This window comes from Labrus mixtus, chromosome 16 (genome assembly GCF_963584025.1).
Source record: "Labrus mixtus chromosome 16, fLabMix1.1, whole genome shotgun sequence".
NCBI classification, from domain to species: Eukaryota; Metazoa; Chordata; class Actinopteri; order Labriformes; family Labridae; genus Labrus; species Labrus mixtus.
The window spans coordinates 5,091,564-5,117,225 of record NC_083627.1 but is presented as its reverse complement, the minus strand read 5'-3'; the positions used below and the strand labels follow the sequence as shown (position 1 = coordinate 5,117,225).

At 40.1% G+C, this 25,662-nt stretch overlaps 2 protein-coding genes across 2 annotated transcripts; one reads left to right on the top strand and one right to left on the bottom strand.

The window, feature by feature from the left end:
• The first annotated feature begins 722 nt into the window (after nt 1–722).
• Nucleotides 723–4,911, top strand: olah (oleoyl-ACP hydrolase). The gene is made up of 7 exons (XM_061060074.1): nt 723–940; nt 1,103–1,233; nt 1,478–1,616; nt 1,760–1,859; nt 3,095–3,264; nt 3,379–3,461; nt 3,968–4,911. The coding sequence occupies exons 2-7, from the start codon at nt 1,104–1,106 to the stop codon at nt 4,108–4,110; spliced, it is 765 nt and encodes a 254-aa protein (XP_060916057.1). The 5' UTR covers nt 723–940; nt 1,103; the 3' UTR covers nt 4,111–4,911.
• LOC132991332 (sodium/hydrogen exchanger 3-like) lies at nt 4,739–19,505 on the bottom strand. The gene is made up of 16 exons (XM_061060075.1): nt 18,979–19,505; nt 13,955–14,257; nt 13,606–13,766; nt 12,735–12,813; nt 12,360–12,537; nt 12,014–12,234; nt 11,716–11,918; nt 11,517–11,606; nt 11,358–11,428; nt 11,146–11,275; nt 10,882–11,027; nt 7,464–7,584; nt 6,988–7,161; nt 6,554–6,608; nt 6,390–6,467; nt 4,739–6,008 (listed from the first exon to the last, which is right to left on the bottom strand). The coding sequence occupies exons 1-16, from the start codon at nt 19,253–19,255 to the stop codon at nt 5,737–5,739; spliced, it is 2,559 nt and encodes an 852-aa protein (XP_060916058.1). The 5' UTR covers nt 19,256–19,505; the 3' UTR covers nt 4,739–5,736.
• Nucleotides 19,506–25,662: the final 6,157 nt, after the last annotated feature.

Below are 25,662 nucleotides of genomic sequence, written 5' to 3'. Positions count from 1 at the left end.
TGTTCAACACCTCATCATATGTTGCAAATGTCCCTGGGGGGGGGGGGGGGGGGGGGGGGGGGGGGGTTCAATAATCGACAAGTTGTTTTCTTTTTATTTCAATAGTTTCAGGGTATATAATACAAATAAAAACTTGGATTAGAAAACTCTGAAGAATGCAAGTCAAGTGGAAATACAGTTTTTAAGACAGTAAACCACCACGGTGACTACCTACTGGTATGTACATTTATTCAGATTGTTTTAACATTTTGCTGATAATATAGATATACTTAAAGGCATATTGTGTATGAAACACACGTCCTGTTAATACCCTGAGTACATATTCTGTAAAGTGATATTTTAGACAGGCCTTAATCTGAATAACATTTGAATGCAGAATTTGAAAGGGTGTATTCAGGATTAGGAGGGTCATTCATTTTTGTGTTGGATCAATACTTTTTCTCAATTTAAAGATATAAGATTACTTTTGCCATCTTCGTTGATTTTGCTCTTCCAGCTTCTAAATGTGACAAATTGACATCGCGGTATTTCTATACCCTGTTTTATTTTGTCTAACTTGACGAAGCTGTTCCTGCTCCTCCACCGAGGGAAATCCGTCAGGAAATTCCAACTGTAGAAAACAACGTCACTTCCGATGAACTTTTCTCAACTATTTACGTCATGATTTGAAAATAACTGCTTGTATTAGAGATACTTTTAATTCATCTTCTTTCAAAGTATCCGAGTCTTAGGCGGAAACTGTGCGTATCAATGACGACATTTAAACCTATCGATAACTGCATGTTTGCTTGTAACTACACAGTCCAAGCTGTAGATGTCCTCCTAATCCATATATTCAATATAACAGCTTCATACATTTACCACAGAAGAAAATAACCAGGAAGTATCACAGAGGGTTTGCTTCTGTTCTCCTGTGAGGTTTTTATGGATCTACAAACAGGTTAGACCTCAGACTTTCATCATAGCTCAATACATGTTTAAAGCTCCTTTGCTTTAAGGTGAAATGCTTTGGTGCAGGGCTACAGAATGGCATGCATGATCTCTCAGTGAGTGTAAAATGCAGTCCCATCAGATGTGAATAAGTGTTGTTCTGTTGCCTTAGGATGGAGAAGGTGGTGAACTGTTTTAAGAAGAGGCCAGATGCTGTGAGCAGGCTGATATGCTTCTCCTGGGCAGGTGGAGGGTCCATACACTATGCACGCTGGGGAAACATCCTGAACAGCTCCATAGAGGGTAAAACACCTGCAAGGAAAATGCAGAAGTGCTGCACTTTCTACTGCAATTTATTCACAATTATCAGGTTATAACATTTAGTAGTGTATTTTTACAAATTCAAGAAATCTGCCAAAAAAACATAATATGGGAGTTTGAACCTTTCAATGAGGCCCTTGAACTTTGAACTCAAAGTCTCCACATGTTTTTGCAGGATTGTAATTTTGAATTAAATGTATTTGACTCTCGTTTCTTTCACTTTTAGTGCTCGCTGTCAAACTTCCCGGCAGAGAGAGTCGAGCCAAAGAGCCGTTTTTCCAGAACATGCAGCAGATTGTTGACGAGGTCATCAGCGCCTTGTTACCAGTGCTGAAAGAGAAGCCATTTGCTCTGTTTGGCCACAGGTATATGTTTACTTAACAAGTAATGTTATATACATTATAAGACAACACAGCCCCCCCCCCCCCTCTGATAACGTATCTCATTGTTTTATTTTCATACTGACACTTTTCTCTATCAGTGTTTCAACTGTCCTGGTCTGTTTCAGTTTTGGTGCCTTCACAAGTTTCGCTGTGGCAGACGCTCTGAAGAGACTGCACAACATCGAACCAGTTCACATCTTCCTGTCCGGTGCCTCTGCGCCTTATGTGAGTTCAGTTATTGCATTTAGCTTCCTGTAGCCACGGTTATCCGCTACCTGTCACTCACCTGTGCCCAAACCAGTCTTGAAACTATGTAGTAAAGAAAAGAATGAATGAATACTTAACTTTATATTATTTCTTTATTTCACACATAAAGGTCCAAATTAGCATAAAAAAAAACATAATAAACAAAACCACATCACAGGCATACAACCTCTCAGGTCAAAAGTCCTTGGAGATAAAAACATATTAACCGGTAAAGTAGAAGGAAAGTCTTGCGCTTCAGCCTCTTCACAGATGGAGGTCAGTGCTCTCAGAAAAAATATTTGAAGAATCCCCCTAGGCCTCGATGGATCAAACTTAAACTGTACAGTTAAAAATAGATTTATACAAGAAATGTACATAACCCTGTGCATGGATAAAAATATATGTGTGATTTAAAGCAAGAACCTATAAACAGTTGAGGGAAAACATCTGTAATTAGACCTGAATATAAAAAGTAAAAAAGTGTTGACCTTCTGAAGTTGTGTTGTTTATATATGTACGGCAATGTTTTAAAAAAAGCAGATGGTGCAGAGTTATCAAAAATAGACATTAAATAACAGGCAGTGCAAACATTAAATTAAAGGTGCTGTTTAAGTAAATTGAGGTATTAGCTTTTGTTTGACAGGACAGCTGAAGACAGAGAGGCATGTTGGGAGGAGAGAGTGAGGGATTACATACAGCAAAGGTCAGAGGTCAGATTAGAACCCATGGTAACTACAACAAGGACTATATCCTCCGTACATGGGGCGAGCATCATAACCCCTTGGCTATCCGTCACCCCTGAGACTTGTTTTAAATAAAAAAAGAAGCTAAAAATGGAGTCTATTATTATTATTAATATTATTATTATTATTAGTCCTCCAGGTAAAAACACACACAGTAGCATCCAGGCTGTCTCCCCGCCCAAAGGCAGCTCTTTGCCTGTGCGTCCCCCCACTTCAAGGATCGCAGTCTTAAACATATTTAACTGTATAGAACACGGTTTGAGGAGAAATACATGTTAACACTCGTGACCCAACAAACCCTACTCACTGAGACAAGTTAAGAAAATGGTCTGGAATCAAATCTTATCTTCTGACGGTCCAACATCTAAAACATCTGCTTCTTATTCTTCAAACTGCTGAACACGCAGTCATAGGACTCTTTAATAGAATACAGGTGTTCATAATGAACCATTAATATGTTGTCCTCTACAGTCAGAGATTCGCATCAAAGCCCCAAAGAGAAGCGACTTGTCTGACGAGGATTTTCTCGCGTGGTTGACTTCGAATGGAGGAACTCCTCCTGAGCTGTTGGCAAAGCCTGAAGTACTAAAACTCTTTCTTCCCGCCCTGAAGGCCGACCTGCACGTAGTGGAAAACTACAGGTGGACTTACAACTCTGTCACTTCATTCAATCTCAATTTGTCTGTTACCTTTGGAGTGATGAATGATTCAGAGTGAATGTTTTTAATGACGCTGATTTCTTATTTTTCCTGCAGGTGCAGCAAGCCGGACAAACCCTTCCTCTCCTGCCCGGTCACCTGTTTTGACGGGAAGGACGACGTTCCTCATGACTTACAAGGTCAGACCTCTGATTATTACATGCTCGCTAAGATCAGTAATAAACACATATCAGACAGACAGTGGGTGTTGCCTGTACAATGTTCATTTTTCAAACATGGATTAGTGTCACTGGGGGTCGTCGGTAGTGAAGTGGTTGTGTGCGCTCCATGTACGGAGGCCATAGTCCTCCAAGTGGGTGGCCTGGGTTTGAATCCGACCTGTGACTCCTTTCCTTCATGTCATTCCCCTCTCTCTCTCTCTCTCTCTCTCTCTCTCTCTCTCTGATTTCAGACTTTCTCCACTGTCCTGTCTCTAAATAAAGGCACAAAAGCCCCAAAATAAACCTTACAAATAATAATAATAATTAGTGTTAAACAGAAATATTCTGGGCCCAGATGTTCTAGCGATTTGGTGTTTTTTCCTCTATGTATGTAGAAGATTATGAATAAAATAATACCATTTGTGTAGGTTGTGTCCCTGTTCTTACAGTATTCACTTCATTTTATTCATCTTTTTCTTTTACAGCTTGGAAAGAAACGACATCAGGAGATTTCAGCGTCAGGATGTTCGATGGATCTCATTTTTACCTGAAGGATTCTGACAATGAGAAGCTTTTATTGGATAGCATCACAAGACACCTGGAAACCTCGGATATGGATTATTTATAAAGGAATATGTGCTCTAACGCAATTTTTGATTTAAAGCTCCAATGAGGAGCTTAAAGCTAGAGAGGAACTACTGACGCTTCTGTTTGACCCACAAAAGCAAACGAGACCAAGAGAGAAGGTTTGATTATTTCAATGAAGTTATTTTATATGCCCATATTACCCCTGCTGCGGGATGGGTGTCAGATGAGATGAGCTGAAGAAACAGCCCTTTAAAAAAATACCACACAATAGATACATTGAGAGTTGCACGTAAGACATTTGAAATAAAGTAGAGTATGTTTTTTTTCAATCGGAAAACATGACTAACACGTACAGGAAGAGATGAGCAAAGACATTTGTCCACAGGAGGGCGTCAGAAGCTTCAAGGCCCCTTCCTCCTTTCTCTGTAACTACACTGTTTGTTCCATGTGGAGCGCTTTGGTCAGCTGTTGCTGTTTTTAAATGTGCTCAGTGATTTTTCTTCCCCCCCTAAACTCAGCAATTGGTGTTGGCTTTAAAAATAAAAACTCCATGTGCACAGAGTTTGAATACCCACGGCTCCAAAACACTTTAAGTCAGTCAGTTATTTTCCAAACTAAATTAAATTCATTAAACTTCATGCCTGTTGATGGAAATGTCCAAACAATACCAGACTTCATTTTTTAATAAATACAATTTCAACTTTATTGTACACTTGATATTTTTACAAAGGTCTTATGCTTCAAGTTTCAAATTCAACAGTAGGTTCTGTTCAGTGACAAATAATAAACACCTAAAACTGTTATATTCAGTACAGAAGCCCTTTGCAGATATATATCCATACATTTTTTATTTACTGTGTTTTCCTGTGGTTACCGGTCATTTCTGGTTGTTTTCTTGAGATCTCAGCGTATTTATCTTTTATCTCCAGGGTCACAAAAGCACAAAACTAAATGCAGAAGCTTAATTTACTTCATTAGTGGGGGAAATGGGATGTCATGGTCGTGTCTATCACAGTGACCGGACCACGAAAATCCCCTGAAACAAACTTTGTTACCCCAAGACTAGAGAAGAGATCTCGAGGAAACAATAGGAAATTACTCAAAATGGAGTAAATTAATAGTATGGATGGATTTGCTTTCGAGCTTCGATATTTCAAGTTATAGAGTTGGAATAATATCTGTAACACTTAAACTACATTTATTATCTTTCTAAACAGCACAATTGATAAATGTTTACATTATTTAAAAGGTTTGTGATCACTTTCAGGGATAATAAGACACTTCAGAGGGACGTCTTCACAATATTTGACAGGTTTGCTCTGAACCAGAGGTAAATATTACAATATATAACACAAGGTAAATATATTAGACAATGTTCAACATGTGCTGGTGAATAAGATGCTACTGTGCACACAGGATGTGTCAGCTCACATGCTGCTTCCCTCTGCTCAGTGAAGTGTGAAGTTAGAGACACAGGAGAAGCTTTTCTCAAGAGTGCAAAGGTTGTGGGATCATGAATGTTTGGTCTTAACCAAGTTCAAACGGAAAAGAAAACATTCCCCGGTCAGTATTTTGAGATAGAGCAAAGTCCGAGGTAAGGTTCTGTGTCCTTAGCAGCCAGGTAACAGGGAGAAGAGGGAGGGGCAGGGTGCTGCCACATGTGACCTCAGTCTCTGTGAGGTGGGGGCGGGGATGGAGGCAGACTTGGAGATTGAGGCTGCTGGGTGTCTGCCATCAGGGAGGAGCTTGTGGAGGAGGTGCTGAGGCGAAGAGGAGCGAGGCGCCGCAGATTGCTGGGCGGCACCGACAGCCTCACCTGAGCTCGCTGTGATGGAGCCTCCATGCCGCTGTCCAGCTCAGCCTCCGACGGGTCAGGGTGGATCTGCATCCCTGACATACGGTCCAGGTCCGACGTGAAGCCTCGATTCTCGATGCCAGCTGGATGGAAGAAAAAAATGGAATCAGCGGTGAGTTGGTTTGAGGGTTTACTTTTGTTGTCTACATTCAAGAGGTCAGAGTTGCACTTTTACTACACGTTCTCAATTTCCGCTGCAATGATCACTCGATTAAAAAAGAAAAAATAGAATTATCCTTTAGGCAGTCCAGTAGAACAAAACATTTGTTTCTCTCTTTCCATACACTCTCTTGTGCATATTTATAAGAAACCCCATTTTAATGAGTGATTCAGATGCAAAAATGACTTCACTCATCAAGTGTTTCTAGGATGTTGTACGACTCCTTCTTATTCTATTAAATGATCTGGGTGAATCTTTAAAGAATCGATGAAGATAAATAAACAACATGTTGGATTCATTTTACCTCCTGCTCTGTACGTGACCCTCATAGGAAATGATGTTTCATTTCCTGAGATGTTGCCTCCCTCCGAGAACTCAAAATCTAGCAGGAAGTAGAAAAGATTTCTCATTGAGCACTTGTACAATGAAAAGTTTCAGAATGATTTTAAAACGGAAGCAGGTACAAACCTTCATCACCAGAGAAGTAGCTTTTACTTTTGTCCATTGATTTCCCATTTGACATCTGCAGAAGAACAATTTAATTTTAAGAGAGTGTTACAAAATGTGAAAAACCGTATTACATGCTACAAATTGGTATCATTCACTGATGCAGATTTGGGCTAAAATACCAAAATGATGTATATTTGTACATTATTTTTATTCATGTATATGAGAGGGGTACAAAACAACCAAAATGACATTTTCAAAGGCCTAAATTTGATAAATATAATCTTGTTCTCTCCTGCAAAAATGTTTGTTGCACAAATCAACAAAGATGTATTGTTCTAGACTTGATTTTAACCCAATATAACAAACATAAATTGTTTGAATCAAATAGAACAAGATTTGGCAAAATATATGTTAATAGAAACAATTAATGCGATTCATTTTGAGGTTTGGACCTTTTGCTGCTGGTCTTTCTTTGTGTGCCTGGTAATCGTCTTCGGTGAAGGAGTGCTCATCCTTGAAGACTGAAGAGACTCAATACGGCTTCTCATGGTCCTCTGTAAGATCTCCTGCACCTCGTTTTCATCTCTGTTCACATCCAAATGAGTCCGGCTGTACCCATGCCTGTGCTGAAAACCAGGAAACAGAAGTCAAAATCTGTATTAAATTTCGGATGTGATATTTGATAAGAAAAATGGAAAAACAGGTCTTAAAGCTGGCATTCATCCGGACAGTTTATGATAAAGTTACTCCATCACTTTTACACATAACATGCACTTCTCATGTTGAATAGACTTTGACAATAAACAATGTTGTACAACATCTTCAGCTGCTTCTTAAGTTTCAAAACAACGATTGATTTAACTTTGCCTCAATTGAAAGATAATTTAGCATTGTGGGAATTGTGGGAATTGTGACTCAATGTGCTGACCTGTCTCCTGCCCTTGTAAAGGTGATGCTGCAGCAGGTGGTGAGTTCTGATGTCCTCTAATTCCCTCACATCGTCCATTGTCTGCTCGTGCATCTCTAGGCTCACAGACCGCACAGGGTCTCTCCCATAGTAAAAACAATACAGGTGTCAATTACTTTTTAACCTTTATTACACTCAATCATTTCACTTTTTCTTACTATTCATTTATTTGTTAGTGGATACAGTTTTGTCAGCAAGAAAATTACAATTGATTTGGCTAATTAGTTAAAGAGGTATCAAGCTGTCTTCTAAGTTAGAGCCAACCTAGTGTCGGCTCAGAGGGGGCCAGTTCACACACAGCTTATACTTTTGTTGGGCCTCAGCCATGTGTGCTGGACAAAGGACTCAGGCCTGTATCACAGTTCTCAAGCCTGACTAGAGTTATTTTGGAGGTAACTAAACAAAGGAGTCTTAGTCCAGCAAACCCCCAACAGAAACTAATAAATAAGTGTGAAAAGTGTGGGGGTGGGGGGTGTCTGAATTCTCTATCCTCATTGGAGGAGGCCTGAGGTAAACCCACAGGCAGCTCCAGTCTTTAAAAGCAATCACCAGGCATTGCTTCCTCCTCTTCAAGTGTTGTCTGCTGACACCCGAGGATAAACTCTTCAAGTGTTGTCTGCTGACACCAGAGGACACACTCTCTAACAAGATGGACTCCAGCATTCGAGACAAACCCTTTCCTCATCTTGGCTTACATAGGTTAAACTCCAGAGCTGAGGTTGTTCAGTCTAGGTAGCTCTTCACATGCTGAATTCAAGCATCAGAGGATTTAGCTGACTACTTCCATGGCATATTTTTAGGAGTTTTGGGTGCAATCAGATGCTACAGGTTCGAGCAAAAAGAAGAGTTTCTTTCCTTTGATTTTTCGTAAGACATCATTGAACGCAACTGGACAGGAGCGCTGAAGGAAGCCCACTGATCCCTGAATCCACAAGGACACATAAAGAACTCGGCTCCTGCAACCAGAAGACCCTAGAGCAGCGATCTGGTCGAAGATCTGAATCCCGCTTCCCTCATCCTACATCTGCCACAAAGGAACCCTGCCTGAATCTGTTGATTTAATATTCAACAGAGTGACGATCTAACCAACTTTGCAACGATCACCAGGAGTTACTCCAAGTAAGTAACTACACTTTTACACCTCATTTACAAGTTTTGCTTGATAATGTTTGTTGGCTTAGCTTAGTTTGTAATAGTTATTTGTTTGATTAAGTTCATTGATTTTGGATTGATGTTGCTTTGTTTAAATAAATTCTGTTATAATTTAAGTGAGCAGTAGTTTGTGATGTATACTGATGTATTTGCATTGTGATATAAGCTGGGTGCGAGGGCTTTGTGTACAGATTTCACGCCTTCAAGTTATTAAATATAGTTATTAATTATTAATCATATTAGTAATTAAATAACTAATTTGAGACTGATTTGAGTGATATTTTGGTTATATTTCCCTGATTACAGGGTGGTGCCCCAAGAGTTGATTAAACATAGTTTAATGATATTGCTATTTATATTATTAATAATTAAATATAATTATTAAAGAATATAACCAATGTTGACTTGATACAACCCCAACAAATGGTGCCCCGTGTGAGGCCTTCAATAAACCAGCTTCATTGCCCTGTAAATCCACAGCAATCCGAACCTTTTATCCTAAAAGAGATTTTTCTTGAGAAAAAATCGTCTATTCTTTTGAAGATTTACTTTTCTTGCTTGTTGTTTATTCAATACAGACAGCAAGCTGTGGCTTAGTTTGTGTCGTATGTTGTTGAACATAATGATGCAGCCAGGGCGACTTTTTTAATGAACTAGTTTGTTGCTTTAATCCAGAGTTTTATCCTGAAGTAATTCTTCTAAAGAAATGTATTTGTTTTGAACATTCTCATTTCAAGCAAAGCAGACATTAAGTTGTGTTTTAGTTGTGTTGTTGTGTTTTGGTGAGATGAGTTGTTTAAATTTTTGTGTGCTCTTTGTTGTTTAAGACAACAGTTTAGCCATTTTTCCAGTTGAGAGTGTATCCTCATCATTGTTGCATAGCCAGCTGTCTGAGAGGTGTGAGTTCCTCTCTTCCTTTGAGGGCTTGAGGTGTGAATCCCCTCTCCTAGCTTCCAGGATGGACTGCAGTGATCAGTTGGGAAACCTAGATAAGATTTGCTCTTGTGTTGATCTAGCTTTGTTTAGCTTAGCGGCTTTGTTAACAGTAATCCACTGTGGTTCCATTTTATCACGTAAAATGTGTACCAAGACCCTAGGTGAGCCGGGAGCTGAGACTCCTTTTGGATCAGACGACGCATCAGTTCATTGATTTTGGATTGATGTTGCTTTGTTTAAATAAATTCTGTTATAATATAAGAGAGCAGTTGTTTGTGATTACTGATGTATTTGCATTGTGATATAAGCTGGGTGCGAAGGCTTTGTGTACAGATTTCAATTTATTAACTATAGTTATTAATTATTAATAATATTAGTAATTAAATAACTTTTGAAACTGATTTGAGTGATATTTTGGTTATATTTCCCTGATTACAGGGTGGTGCCCCAATAGTTGATTAAACATAGTTTAATGATATTGTTATTTATATTATTAATAATTAAATATAATTATTAAAGAATATAACCAAAGTTGACTTGATACAACCCCAACCAGCCATGCATCTCGCACTCAAGGACCTCCTGCCATATCTGAGAAAGAAACACGTGCTAGTATGGTCAGACAACATGTCTGTTTCATACAAACCATCAAGGGGTTACCAGGTCTGCACAGTTGCTGCAAGTGTAGCAGGGTTTGCTTTCCTGAGTAGCCTTCTGGTTGCCTGCCTCTGGCCAGCCAGGACTTGGTTTTTCACTAGCCTACTGCACAGACTCTGCTGTGGGATGCCCTGTCGCCTTCCCAGTACACCTACACAGTACACTGCTCTGTCCCTATGATTCTGAAGTCCAACCATAGGGGTATAAGCTGCAGAAAATCTCCTCGCAACATGTAAACATTGATGGCCACACTCGGGCGGCCACAGCCTGGTGTCCCTCTTTTTGAAGGGGACACTGAAACTGAAACTGCGTCCCCTGAAGGCACCAAGAACGCCAGCATGGTACCTAATCTATGAAACCTTGGTGACTGCCAGTGTTCTCAGCCATTCAGAATCTGTGAGACGCGAGTAGACTGTGCTCAGACGGCACCCACAGTTATACCTGTCCAGAGGTAACACTGGACTTTGTTGATATCAATTTTCAACCTATGCTTGTGAGAGATGGATATTTCCAGTGAAAAGGATTGCCTCATCCAGGGTTCAGAGGACCATGGTTACATTCGTAACCTTTGGCGCAGCATCTAGAAAAAAGTTCTTCTGTGATTCTGATGTAAATTGGGGGACCATTTTCTCACCTCTGATTGGACATTCCACCCTGATCGTCAGACATGTTAACTGTGATGTCAGGCATGATTTCTGACAACTCCTTGCCAAACTTCTTCTTGAAATTGATGAATGGTCTTTCATTGCGGATAAACTCCAGAGAGCCTCTACGTTCACCCTGTAAGACAAAATACGATTATCTTACATTCCAAATTTCCTACCTTAGGAAAGGCTAAGGGCCTGATTCAGTTAAAAGTTACTTAAACAAAAGAACATGTAAAACAAATGAGCCACACCTCAGCCACGTAGCTCATAGCATCTTTGAGGTTCAGCTGATGGAAGACGTTGAAGACGTAGTCGCGATTCTTCCTCACTGACGGCTTCATCAGAACTCTGGACATCCAGTTCTCCTCAAAATGATGCCACCTTCATAGAGAGAGAGGTAAACATGTTACAGTCAATTTAGAAAATGTATTAAGCAAAACATTCAAGTTTTTAATGAACATACTTGTCCTTCAAGTAGTTGTGTCCTTTTTGTCCAGATATGTCTTCTATGGCAACAAGCAGGTGATCAAATACCTAAAACAAAATGAAAGATCCAGTGTAAAGGATTTGTAGTTTTTTTCTTCCGTTTCTGTAAGAAGCTATGTTTGATGTTGAGCTTTACCTTGTCCTGCATTTTTTCGACGAGCGCGACCTCAGCCACTGCAGCTTTCTTCACTTTAAGCCAGTTGACCAAAGGTTTCATTGTTATTCCCTACAGTAGAAGAAGATTCAAACAAAAGAACTAACTAAGCTGTTTTTGTAAGAAAGTAGAAAACTCCTATATGTAGCAGTAAACATTTGGAGCTTGGATATGTTTTTACCTGAATAATGACAGTGAAGTACACAACAATGAGAGTAGTGCAGACCATCAGATTCTTCTCCTTTATCTTTTTCTCATCCAGCAAGGTGGCCAAGCCGAATGCAACAGCCCCTCGCAGGCCACCGTAGCTCATAATCACCTGATCAATGAGCCCAATGGGGACCAGCCTGAACTTGTTAAGGATCCAGGTGAGGAAGAAGACACCTGAAGTATCCATGCACAGGAACACAACCAGTCTGTTTTCTAACCTCTGACACCAGATAGTGAGAAGGTTATTGAAGACAAAATAAAAATCTTACCGATGAATCTGTACACAAAAATGAAGAACAGCGTGAGGAGGATGAAGCCTGTGTTCCACACCCAGATCACTTTATCGATGGCGGAGATGCCAATGAACACAAAGATGATCGTTTCTGCTCCGTTGGCTAAGAGCTTCATGACAAGTCTGACTATGGTGACAGACTGCTCCTCCATGTTTGCATTGATGTACTTCTTGCAGGACATACCACAGAAGACAATCCTACAGGACAAAACAAAAAGCAGGAGTATGAAAATTAAAAAGGACTTAGCTTGACCTTCAACAAAGCCTGCTGCAAATGTGATAAAATGGAAAGAGAAATTGCAAAACAAACATGGAGTACTCACGACAGGATGGCGGACAGGGAGAGCATCTCAGCTGTCAGGTAGGAGAGATAACCCAAGACAAAGACGAAGCCCGCCTCGATGATTTGAATGTTTTTGGTGCATCTGGTCACGAGAGAGATCAGCAGGCCAAACACCAAGCCCACAAGAGACCCGCCAAACGCCACCACAAAGAAGGAAACTGAAGAGAGAGAAAGAGGAAACATATAGGCAAAGTTATTCTCATGATCATACGTTATCTAGGTGATATATATTTATCCAGTCGAAGGCTTGGGAACCCCTGCGCTATATGACAAACATTTTGATCTTTAACTCTGTTTCTCTTGGTAAATGCATCGCTGAATTAAAAAGATCTCTTTTAATATGAAAAGGTCTTACCTATTCCTTTAATGATCTCCACAGCGTCAATCCCAGATCCTCCCAGCGACACAAAGGCATCGCATACATTAAACAGCACCTAAACAGAAGAAGGAAATGCAAAAAGAGATGTCTAGAAAAGGCAGAATAGAAAAATCTGAATATCTGAAGCATCCTAAAATGACACTGCGTTGCTTTTTTAAAGGTTAAAGAGTATTGTTGGGAGCTGGTAGAAAGACTCTTACTGAGTCTTAGGAATAAACTGAGTGGAGTTTCAACATTTGTCAATAAATTAAAGCAATATTTTTCATTAGATCCGCCGCCTACGAGAGCACTTTGATCAGTTATTGATGAAATCAGTGAAGGTCCTCAGTTAGGGTAAAGGGTCCTAAATTTGAAGAGCAGACTCACAAACTATTTTACTTCCAAGGATACACACAAAATGTGAAGAACAGCACCTTTTTTTTGTCAAAACTGTTGCTCAGATGATCTTTTTTTTATTTTTTTATAAGATTTATTTTTGGGCTTTTTGTGCCTTTAATGGAGAGATAGGACAGTGGATAGAGTCGGAAATCAGGGAGAGAGAGAGAGTGGGGAAAGAAACCACAGGTGGGAGATGAACTCGGGCCGCCCGCTTGAGACGACAGCCTCCATACATGAGGCGCACGCACTAACCACTGCGCCACCAGCGCCCCAGCTGATCTATTTTTTTAAATCTATATTGTGGTATCTATCTATTTTTTTGTACATTTTTAATTTTTTTATTATTTTTTTATTTAAATTGTACTGTGTTCACTTTTTGTTTGCAATCTTTGCTCTTTGCTACTGTAACAATGTAAATTTCCCCGTTGTGGGAAAAATAAAGGATTATCATATCTTATAGCGTTCTCACCACTGTCACACCGTCGTTGAGCAGCGACTCCCCAAACACCAGAATGAACAGAACCTCATTGACTTGGACCTGCTCAAACACAGCGATGACTGCTACGGGGTCGACGGCAGCAATCAGACTGCCAAAGAGAAGATACTCCAGCAGCCCGATGTCCAGGTCACCTACAGCACACGGGGCAGGTGATACGATCAATCAGGCTTTGATTTCATGGAATTTGACACCTGACAGCAGCTTGGCTCACTGGGTAGAAAAGTAGACTGCAGAATGTGATCTTAAAATCTATTGGATCGATCTGTAACTCTCTTAGTGGCAAACTGATTGAATAAAATAAAGCAAAAGTCCCTCTTACCCATGGCCCCTGCCATGTGACACCCCCACAGCGACAGCCCCAAAGTGGCGGCGTTCCAGCAGGTCCCGATGACGGCGTAGACCAGGATGGCCCCGATGTTGCTGAAGAAGAGCTTTTTGGGCATGGAGTATCCCGCGTCCAGGATGACTGGAGGCAACATGTAGAAGAAGAACACCGTCGGGGTCAGCGTGAATTCCTGATAGTGGTCTGCAGCCCAAATCACCCCGCCAAAAATGAAGCCGAAGCAGATGAGCAGGGCGCTCTCCGGGATCACGATGGTGATACGGTGGCTGGCCTCGATGACTGAAAATAGAGAAGAAGGGAAGAGAGTGTTGATGAAATCACAAATTGAGGATGTTTACACAAGAATTTCTACTCGTGCGTTTAACCACTTCATACTTTGTTTCTGTACAACACCTTCTGCTTGAATGTCAGTTGAAGAGGTAAGGAGGAGTGTAAGAGCCCCAAATGTAACAACGACCCGAAATCTGACAAATAAAAATGTAATAAAACCCAAAATGTAATAACTGGTCAATAATGTAACAGGATGCCGAGCCCAAAACCTAATAACTTTTTATTACATTATGGAGCAGGCAAAACATTTTTCTCCTAATAGTGTAATAATTGTATTACATCATAGAGTTTAAAGGGCGTATTGCTTCGATGATGTGAGCAGTAAGTAGGCTGGTTCACTGTTTGTTTTATGTACATGTTGGATGGTGTTCTTTTTGTTCCATAGGTAGACTCACCCTGGCGTTATCTTATCTATAAGTTTACCTGTCTAATGTAGCTCTAGTGAAAGTTCAGACAGGAAGACTATATTTTGCACGCTCGTTTTATTGTTTATTCTCATACCATGTCAAATCACTCCTCCACACATGCTCACTGGTAATTTGGTCACATCTACCCAATAGCACTGCTCCACTCCTTCATTGTTAGCCTATCACATTGCTGCTGTCTCTTTTAAAAATGACTTTCTCTTCCACTAGTTCATTCATGCCATCGTTACGAGCGACCCTCCACCTCCCCATTGCCACCAAGCCGTCGCAGTTTCATCACCTCCTTCATCCCATCAGCCCCAGCCTTCGCAGTTTGCCTCAGATGACATCATTAACCATCTCCTCATCAACTCCAGTCTTCACAGTTCAATCAACTTCTTCATCGCATTAACCCGGCCGACATCATCCGCTGACACCTCCACCACCAGTGTCTGGACTCTAGGGGGGGATAGATCTGTTTGCCGCTCAGGGCAGACATCTTCAAATTACCCTGTCTCCCACTAAGGTGAAGGTTGTCTCTGGTAAGACAAAATCTCCATGGAGAAATTCGACACTGGTAAGAAACGGAAAAAGAGATTGTCGAAAAGCTGAACGCAGGTGGCGTAAAACTAATTTCCAGATTCATTATGACATCTACAAAGAGAGACTTCACACTTGCAAGGCAATCTTTCTTCTCTGACATCAATCAACAATAATAATGCTCGTGCCCTGTTTGCTACTGTCGACAGGCTAACAAACCCTCCTGTGTCAATAGCATCTGAATTTCATTCTACCAGGGCCTGTAATACATTTTCCACCTTCTTTACTAAAAAAAATCCAGAAAATTAGACAAACTGTCAGTAACTCATCATCAGGATCAGGATATGTGCTGTGTCCATTTAAAACCAACCTAAGCACCATGACACAATTTAATCAAATCAACCTTAAAAACCTGGAGGACATTATACAATAGTTAAATTCCTCCTCCTGCTGTCTTGATATTCTGCAAACAGGATTTTTCTCCCAGTCTCCCAAGTCATGGCTCCAGATCTGTTACAAATTGTAAACCTGTCTCTTCCCTCGGGTGTCTTCCCACAGGCCCTGAAAACAGCAGTCATCAAGCCACTATTAAAAAAGAACAATCTAGACAAGTCAATAATGAACAATTACAGGCCTATATCAAATCTTCCTTTTTTAAGTAAAATAATCGAAAAAAAAAAAGGTTTTTTCAACAGTTAAATAACTTCTTGACATTGAGCGACTGTTTCGATGTCTTCCAGTCAGGTTTTAGACAAAATCACAGCACTGAGACAGCTCTGGTTAAAGTGTTTGATGACATCCGTTTAAACACAGACAGTGGCAGAACCTCAGTCTTAGTTTTACTTGATCTCAGTGCTGCGTTCGACACAGTTGACAACAATATATTACTCGACCGACTGGAAAACTTGGTGGGAGTTTCTGGCACAGTACTAAACTGGTTTGAATTCTACTTAAAGGACAGGGACTTCTTCATGTCTATAGGTAACTTCAAATCTGAGCAAACAAAAATTACTTGTGGAGTTCCCCAAGGTTCCATCCTGGGGCCTCTTCTGTTTAACCTCTACATGCTCCCACTAGCTGAGATTATAAAAAACAATAAAATAAGTTATCATAACTACGCAGACGACACACAAATATATATTACAATGTCGCCAGGCAACCATGGTCCCATAAAAGCACTGGGTAAATGCATAGAGCAAATCAATGAGTGGATGTGCAAAAACTTGCTCCAGCTAAACAAAGACAAAACTGAGGTTGTTGTTTTTGGAGCAAAGGAGGAGCAACTAAGAGTCAGCAATCAGCTTCAGTCAGTAAGACTTAAAACCACAGACCAGGCAAGAAATCTGGGTGTAGTGATGGACTCAGACCTCAATTTTAAAAGCCACATTAAGACAATTACAAAGTCAGCCTACTATCACCTGAAGAACATATCAGGAATTAGAGGACTTACGTCCCAGCAGGACCCAGTCTGTCAGAGAATAGACTTTAAAATCCTGTTGCTGGTTTATAAAGTGCTTAAAGGTTTAGGGCCAAAATACATTAGTGACCTCCTGATTAATTACAAACCATCCAGACCGCTTAGGTCATCTGGGACAGGTCTGCTCTCTGTCCCCAGAGTCAGAACCAAACATGGAGAAGCAGCGTTCAGTTTCTATGCTCCCTATATTTGGAACAAACTCCCAGAAAACTGCAGGTCTGGTGAAACTCTCAGCTCTTTTAAATCGAGGTTGAAGACACATCTGTTTACAGCTGCCTTTCATTAAACAGCTTCTGCACTGTAACTTTTAACTCTTTTTATATTTTTTATTTATTTATTAATTTCATTTGAATTCTTTTTATTTGAACATATGTTCAGATTTAATAATTCCAGTGATTTTTTTTTTTTAATGTTCTATTTTAATGTTTCTTTTCTTTCCTCTGTCATGATGCTTTTGATGTCTTGTGTGAATCACTTTGAATACCTTGTTGTTGAAATGTGCTCTATAAATAAACTTGCCTTGCCTTTCATCTTTCAATCATTTACTTGTCTCTCCTGATTGAACTTCCTTCATACCTTCTGACCTACATCATACAGTCGATTATGGAACTTATAATCACCGGTCTCAGGATCTTTTCTAACTGTCTGCTCCAAAGGTCAGAACTGAACTGTCCCTTTGCTTGGAACAAATTACTGAGAGACCTGAGACTTAATGAGCTGATTTCACCGGATGTTTTTAAGCAGATGTTAAAGGACTTGGAGGCAGACACATCTGGATGTAAATGTTCTGCCTGATAAATTTATGATTGTAGTCGATCTTGACAAATATTTGCTGTTTCACTTGTTATTCCTGTGTCCTTCTATGTATTCATGTGTAAGTATGGCTGATAGCTGTTTGTCCAAAACTTTGTTAAAACTGACTAATCGAATGTTACCACTGATGTCACTTTAGCTGTGTCAGATTTCACTGTTTGGTTCTTCACAGAGTCATTTCCTGCTTCTTATACAGTCCAATATTTATGTCAGTGAATGTGTACACAAACACATACACACACACGCTAATTCATTGACATTGTCCACAGTGCTGCAAACCATTTTCCTCTGTTGTGTATACATGAAACGCTAATGATCACGTTACAGGACAAGACCAGTACTTCATAAGATGACATGTTAAACAGAGGTCGTGCTCTGTGTCGGCACATCTGAATGTTCAATTTGAGTTTGACACATTTCTCCTTGTAAGGAGTTTTTAACTGCTTATAAAAAAGACTGACATTAATACACTTGGCTCTTTATGAAAAACACAAGAAAACAAGATTTACAGTCATAAATGCCTGGAACCTCTGCAGCGAGTTAGGTGAGAGAAAAAACTTTTAACTAGCAAAACAGAATTTTTCACAGCAGGGTTTTCTTTTTTAATGAGTAGGCTAATACATTTGACTGTAAAATATAAATAATTTAATAAAGTAAGTAAGATTTTAAGAACACTACTTACACATGCAAAGTCAAACATTGGGTGAAAACAAACCAGTCATGTACTCAAATATAATATCATATTGGTATCTGTTCCCCGGGGGCTTCGGGCTCATCCAGGTGTCTGTTATTTCTTATTTGACTATTGTGTCCAACTTGTTTGTAAAATTGTCTGAGTGCTCATGTGTCTGTAGACTGTCCTTTGAGGTGTCCTGTAATTCTACATTTGTTCTATGTTTTGTTGTAATACCTGCTTTAGGACTACGGATTCAATTTGGCTTTTGTGCTAATTCCGGCATATTTACATGGATGCTATTTGTTGATATGTTGATGAATGTTCACTTTTATAATTCATTAAATACATAAATAAATAAATGTACAGGGCAAAATGAGCAAATAAATAGTAGGTACGGCTTTGTCCACAGGGGGCGCCAAAATCAACACGACCCAAAAGTTCCTCACAAAAGTTCGTTTTAAAAACTGAAATATTGATGATGAAAACATTGGGTTATTGATTTATTTTTACATCTATATTTCTTAGTTTAAACATATTTTTGAATGAGGTAGGGAGGTCAACTTTTTCTTTTTAGGCACCTTACTTTCTTACTCCATTTTAATGCGGGACAATATCTACTCTAAATATCAAAATATTACGATGGTAGGTATATTACATGACGGCTTTGCATTACTTTTAGCCTGGTGTTTTGATAGATAAGTGCAAAGAGAGTGTAATCAGAGGATCATCCCTGAATGGAAAAATACTTGTTAGGACTCACTGAGTTTGCAGATCCAGCAGACCAGGATCCAGAGGGCCACTATGTACGGTTCAGACACATGGGGCCACTTCCAGCTCACAATAGGAAGAGTGGTGATGGGCTTTGAATGATCACCTCCCTCGTTTCCAGGCTGCACATGTCCAGAGTCTGAGCTTGGGATAGATGCATGTCGAGTGTCTGCACTGTCATGTCCCGTGTCTGAATTGGCCTCGCTCGGGCATCTTGACACTATCAGGCACATGCAGAAGAAAAGTGCAAATCTCCAGGTAGCTGCCATGTTTTTGGAAAACTAAAACACAACTGATACTACAAACTTATTCAGAGTATTGAATCAATGTTTAAGTCCGTATCAGATCCTGTGGGAGACTGGTACTCCTTCCCTGTGTCTCCTGTGTCTCTCTCAGGTGTCTCTCACTCTCTTCCTACACGTCCACATCTTTATCACACCTGAGCCTGGTGGCCTCCTCTTTGCTCTCCGTGGTGAATCACCCTTTTTAGAGAGGCTGAAGCTCAACCCATCCTGATGCCAGTCTGTAACCTCCCACTTTGTACCCAGATCAGTGGGTTCAGTGACTTATCTCAATGGGAGATTTGATGCTCTTTAAAGTCTTAGAAGCTTTAAAAGCAGGTTTTCAGAAGTTAATACAAAATACAGAAAATGTAGACGAGGTGTCATGTTAAAATACTTGTCATGCAACTTACAGTCAAACACATTTGAAGGATTTATTTTCTCTATTTTTCTTTCACATAACCATAATGCCCTTTTGCAGAGTTGAGACAAGGGGGCAGAGCTTTGGTCTTATACGCTCCTCTGTGCTTCCTTTAGAGCAGTTTCCCAAACACTATAATCATACTATATAGACTGTGTCTGTCCCCCGACCCAGACCCTTTATACCTACCAATACAGTTGTGTCAATAAATCTTCTGAAAATTAAATAAATGAACCTGGCCGTGTCGGGATGAATATGTTAGTTTAGATGAATCCACTCCCCTCAGTCATTTTAATACTCATAAACCTCAAGACACTGGAGGAGGTGGTGGAGTGGCAGCTACTCTTAATTCACGTCTTCTGATCAACCCTCGACCAAAGATAAATTATACTCATTTTGAAAGCTTCGTCCTAAGTATTTCTCAACCAGTTTTAAAAACCTGTCAGCCAAATTAATTTGTTAAAGTCTGCAGCCCTCCTGGCCCGCATGTTTGTTGACTTCATTTGAATTTGCTTTAGCCTGTGGCACTGATGTAATAATAATCATCAGTGACTTTGATAACGAGCCTCAGCACAGCTTTCATGCCATGGGCTTGTCTTCTTATGGCTTCACCCAGGGTGTAAACAAACCCACTGATTGTTTTAGCCACACCTTGGACCTTGTTCGAGCATAAGACCTTGAAACAGAAAACCCTTTTATCAGATCAATTCTTGCAACACTTGACTTCCTCCTACCAGACTCCACTTGTCCCCAGACTACCCCCCCCCCCCCCAAAACCCAAAGCAAACATCACCAAATCCCAAAGAATGTGGCACTTCATCAGAATTGAAGATTCTACTTAGCTTTGGCAAGATAGTCATTATAAATAACTCATTGAAGGCCCTACGACACGCTCAAGCCGCCCACTACGCCTCGCTAATCAAAGAAAATAAAAACAGAGAGTCATAGCTCCATGGATTCCTTTAGCCCTCAGCAGTAACGATTTCATGAGCTTTTTTAATGATATAAATTAAGAGACAAAATGACTAACCTCCTGCCATTTGTAACACAGGGGCGGCAGTAGCTCAGTCTGTAGGGACTTGGGTTGGGAATTGGAGGGTCGCCTGTTCAAGTCCTGGCACGGACCAAGTCTGGAAGTTGGTAGCTGGAGAGGTGCCATTCCATCTCCTGAGCACCGCTGAGGTGCCCCTGAGCAGCCCAGGAGCACCCACCACGGGCAGCCCCCCCACCCCGACATCTCTCCATTAGTGCATGTCCATAGGATCCTGTTTGTGTATTTCGGCCTATGTTTGTGTAGCATGTTTACTAGACAGAGTGTAAAAACGAATTTCCCCTCGCGGGATCAATAAAGTATAAATTATTATTGTAACGTCAGAATCAGCTCTAAATTGAAGAGGGAATGCATTTATTGATGCTGTTTTATGCTTGTCCTGTCTCGTGTTATGTGTGTTTATTGTAAATTGTGCAGAGCTGTGTATACTTTCTCTGCACTCTTGCCCCTGGGACAATAAAGTATATCTAATCTAATCTAATCTAATCTCACTTTTTCTCATGAAAAACTGTCATTCAGCACCACTGTTAGTAATCGGGGAGTTTTATTTGATCAAAATATTTCCTTCAACTCTTGTATCAAACACATTTCAAGGACAGCCTATTTTCACCTTCGTAACATCTCTTAAATTATATCCTGCCGCAAAAACTAGTTCTTGCGTTGTTCTCTCCGGGTTGGATTACTGTAATTCTCTTTTATCAGGGTGATCTGGTTTTTGGTTGTTGTTGCGCTTCATTGATATGCACCAACACGTTTCCAATGTATTTGTTTAAATTAGATTTTTAGGAGTTTGCCTGAATTGCTTTTTGTGATTTAACAAGAAATTTGCCAATGGTGGGCATCTAGAAGAATTCAAAGAAAGCAGCTAACGAAGGCTGAGTTTACTTGAATTGGCCTGGTTTAAATTAGCTGCAATTTTCACCTAATCCTCAACCTCCCCTAACACGACTCAAACTAACTCCAGCCAGGCACGAACAATCCTGAAGTGTTCAAGTTCATGGGATGAATGAGAAGTCCAGAAGAGACAACACAACGTCTAAAAAAATTAGAGCCGTATTCTTCTTTTCTGTGGCCGATCAACATTTGTGAAGAACATAGTGAATGAAGAACGTAGAGAAGTTCAGATCAAATCAGAGGAGACAGCTTGGTAAAAGGTTGCGGAGAGATTAAATGCTTAAGATGTGTAAGTCTATTTATTGTTTGATTGTTGTTGTGTGTCTTTTTCGATAAATGAACGTTCAGATAACTAGATAATGTGAGATGATGGCTATTGGCGGCCTGTCAGTAAGCTAGATATTACATGTTCAAAATGGTTGAGTAGGCTATCTTAGGAGTGCTGACATAACTTCAGTATCAATCGACCCGACTTGGCGACCTGTTTGAGGCCGCCTTGACCTATAACCTAGCTAGATTGATAGATACTGTTTTAATCCTTTGCATAACATTAAAGTTACAACAGCTGCAATCACGGTTAAGACATTACATAAAACACTGGACAAAAAACATTCAGGCACATAAAGACATCAAAAAAACTCAAATCAAACAGGCAGAGATTAAAAAGACACTATATGGAGGATTAATTGTACAAAGTGAGTACCCAGTTATACAAGAATAGAAAGAATAGGAAGTTTGACCCGTTTGTCTCCCTCATTGGAAAGTAGCATCAGCCCCTCAAACGTCCCCTCCTTTTGCCAAACTGAATAACAAAGACTGTGTTGATCCTTCATGGCTTCATGCTTGTGTGTTTAGGTGACTTGTAAGTGAACCTTAGTTTGGGTGTGCTGTTTCTTTTCCCTCAGTCAGGGAATAAAAATCTTGATTGACGTCAAGATTTTTATTCCCTGATCCCTTTGGTTAAAATTTAAACAGAGCTATCAGCTCCCATTCATATTGAAGGGAAATTTGTTTGATTTATGTCCTGCATTGTAACTGTGCATTGCATTATTATAACACATTGAGGAAATGTGAAGGCAAGGGCTTTCCAGAAATCCAGCATAAAAAAAACCACAAAGAGACACTTTACAAAAAGTGGAGTGCTTTCCTTATAACTTATTTCCTGATTCCTTAAAATAACATTTTCAATTCTTTTGTATCTGTATCAGAATTCACAGATGCTGCCGTTGAATTTCGAAGACAAGAAGAAAATGACATCCAGAAAAAAACATATGAGAAAGTTCTAGGTTTCAGGGGTGATTTGCACCTAAATCTTATCATGGCCTTCGACTTTTTGTCCTCGTTTCATTCTGGTAAACTTCTCTGAGACACCGACCGTTGGACAGGAGATTGTGTGGAGCCGTGTAACCCGCCTCTCACCCAATGACTGCTGGGATCGGCTCCATCTGTCATTGGGCGGGAGGCAGGGTACACCCTTTGCTGTTTGCCAGTTGACCTCTGATATGTGCCCAATCTGGTATTATTGAACTTATATAATATCATAGATTGATAAAGGAGATTTATTATATGTGTGTCATACATGGGAAATGACGACAATGAAATCTATTCCTTACAGTAAGTGTTACAACCACAACAAATTAATCATTACACACGTTATGGAGTCAATAGTAAGCAGTAAACTCCATGTAGGGTTCAAGGCATTATATCATCATATATCATTATATATTATACATTATATATATTATGTTACATTACCTTGTAGCTTATTGTCCATTATTCCATCCATCCATTGTCTTCTCCTCATGAGCGATTGGGTCGCGGTGGCAACTGGCTTAGTAAGTCAACCCAGACTTCCCTCACCCAGCAACATTTTCAACTCTTCCTTGGGGATTCGAAGGCGTTCCCAGGCCAAGTTGGATACATAATCTCTCCAGCAGTCTCTGGGTCTACCCCAGGGTCTCCTCACAGTTGGGCATGCCCAGAAAGCCCACAAAGGGAGGCGAAGGAGTAGCGGCTCCACTCCGAGCTCCCCCCCAGAATGTCCAAGCTTCCTCACCCTATCTCTACGTCTGAGCCAAGACGCCGTCACAAGGAAACTCTTCTCGGCCACTTGTATCTGCAATCTGATTCTTTCAGTCATCACCCATAGCTCATGACAGGGGGTAAGGGTTGGAAAGAAGTTTGGCTAGTAAACTGAAATCTTAACCTTCAAGCTCAGCCGCTCATCCACCCTCACTTGCGAACAAGATACTTAAACTCCTTCACTTGGGGTAAAGACTCACTTCCACCATGGCCTCGTACTTGAAGGTTCTGACCCTAACCCATCTGCTTGGCACTCAGCCTGAACAAGCCATCCTCAAAAAGCAGACATGAGATTTTGAGGCCTGCTGTCCACGAGAATCACAACATCCTTTACTTCATCCTTTACCCTGTTTGCTAAAGATGTTACAAAACAAACACTTCAAAACTCATCCAGCACCTCAGTCACAGACACTGATGTCCCTCAGGTTAGCTTATAAGCTACCTGGCTAGGGTGATGAGCTACTAAGTTACGCTGTATATGTGATATGTAACGTTGGTGTATCAATCGGGGAATCGGTGTAAAGGTGTCAAATCCGAGTTAAGTGGCCTGTTCAAACATCTCCAAACACATTGACTCAGTCACAGAGTGATTTTTTGGGGGGGGCTAAATGAAATCCCATGAAACTTTTTGCCTGTTTTCATTTTTTGAGATGATCGAAGTGTCCAAACACAAATACTTCAATTTTGAATAAATATAATTTTGTCTTTATTGTACACTTGATATTTTTTACAAAGGTCTTACGCTTCAAGTTTCAAATTCAACAGTATGTTCTGTTCAGTGACAAATAATAAACACCTAAAACTGTTATATTCAGTACAGAAGCCCTTTGCGAATATACATCCATACAGTTTATATTTACTGTGTTTTCCTGTGGTTACCGGTCATTTCTGGTTGTTTTCTTGAGATCTCAGCGTATTTATCTTTTATCTCCAGGGTTACAAAAGCACAAAACTAAATACAGAAGCTTAATTTACTTCATTAGTGGGGGAAATGGGATGTCATGGTCTGTCCTATCACAGCAACCGGACCAATTAAATCCCCAGAAATAAACTTTGTTACCCCAAGACTAGAGAAGAGATCTCGAGGAAACAACCGGACATCACTCGTTATCACAGGAAAATGGAGTAAATAAATTGTATGGCTGGATTTGATTTAAAGCTTTTTATCTTTCTAAACAGCACAATTAATAAATATTTACATTATTTAAAAGGTTTGTGATCACATTCAGGGATAATAAGACACTCCAGAGGGACTTCTTAACAATATTTGACAGGTTTGTTTTGAACCAGAGGTAAATATTACAATATATAACACAAGGTAAATATATTAGACAATGTTCAACATGTGCTGGTAAATAAGATGCTACTGTGCACACAGGGGCCCTCACTTATCAATCTGGTGTAAAAACCAGCGCAGATTTGGGTGTAGAAATCATCGCACGACAGAGTCCATGTAGGAAATGGAAATTTCAACAGCGTTGGTTTTAAATATAAAAAATATATAACATCCGTGATATGTAACGTACATAATATAGGCTATAATATAATTTTTTAAAATACTTTTAGTGTAAAAAACCTGGTCAGACCATACGGTCGCTACAATGTAGTCTAGTGTTGCGGGTCTTAAAAGAAGCAGCTCCCGGAGCGGACTGGAGGACGCCAGCCGGACCCCACCTGAAATTATCCCAGATCGTGGAGCGAGTGGCTTCTTTCATCAATCAGCCTCAATATCAGGCACAAGTGGTACAGGTGAACCTACATCTGTGTCGGATAACGTCGGCTGCACTGGCAGCTCGCCATTAATGAGACTTTAAAAGAGAAGAGAAACCTGAAACATCCTGCATCACATGAATAAAGTGTTTCATCAAACGCTGTGCAATGTGCACTTCTCATCCGATTAGCTTTCTTTCCAAACATAAGAATTTAACACTTACATAAAAGAAAGTC

Bases quoted from the DNA above. Each gene is read 5' to 3' on its own strand.
- olah (XM_061060074.1), top strand. From the start codon at position 1,104: ATGGAGAAGGTGGTGAACTGTTTTAAGAAGAGGCCAGATGCTGTGAGC. The intron at 1,234-1,477 runs GTAAAACACCTG...TTTCACTTTTAG, and splicing joins CCTGAACAGCTCCATAGAGG to TGCTCGCTGTCAAACTTCCC. The intron at 1,617-1,759 runs GTATATGTTTAC...GGTCTGTTTCAG, and splicing joins TTTGCTCTGTTTGGCCACAG to TTTTGGTGCCTTCACAAGTT.
- LOC132991332 (XM_061060075.1), bottom strand. From the start codon at position 19,255: ATGGCAGCTACCTGGAGATTTGCACTTTTCTTCTGCATGTGCCTGATA. The intron at 12,814-13,605 runs GTGAGAACGCTA...TCTTCTGTTTAG, and splicing joins TCAACGACGGTGTGACAGTG to GTGCTGTTTAATGTATGCGA. The intron at 6,009-6,389 runs GTAAAATGAATC...TCTTCCATCCAG, and splicing joins GGTCACGTACAGAGCAGGAG to CTGGCATCGAGAATCGAGGC.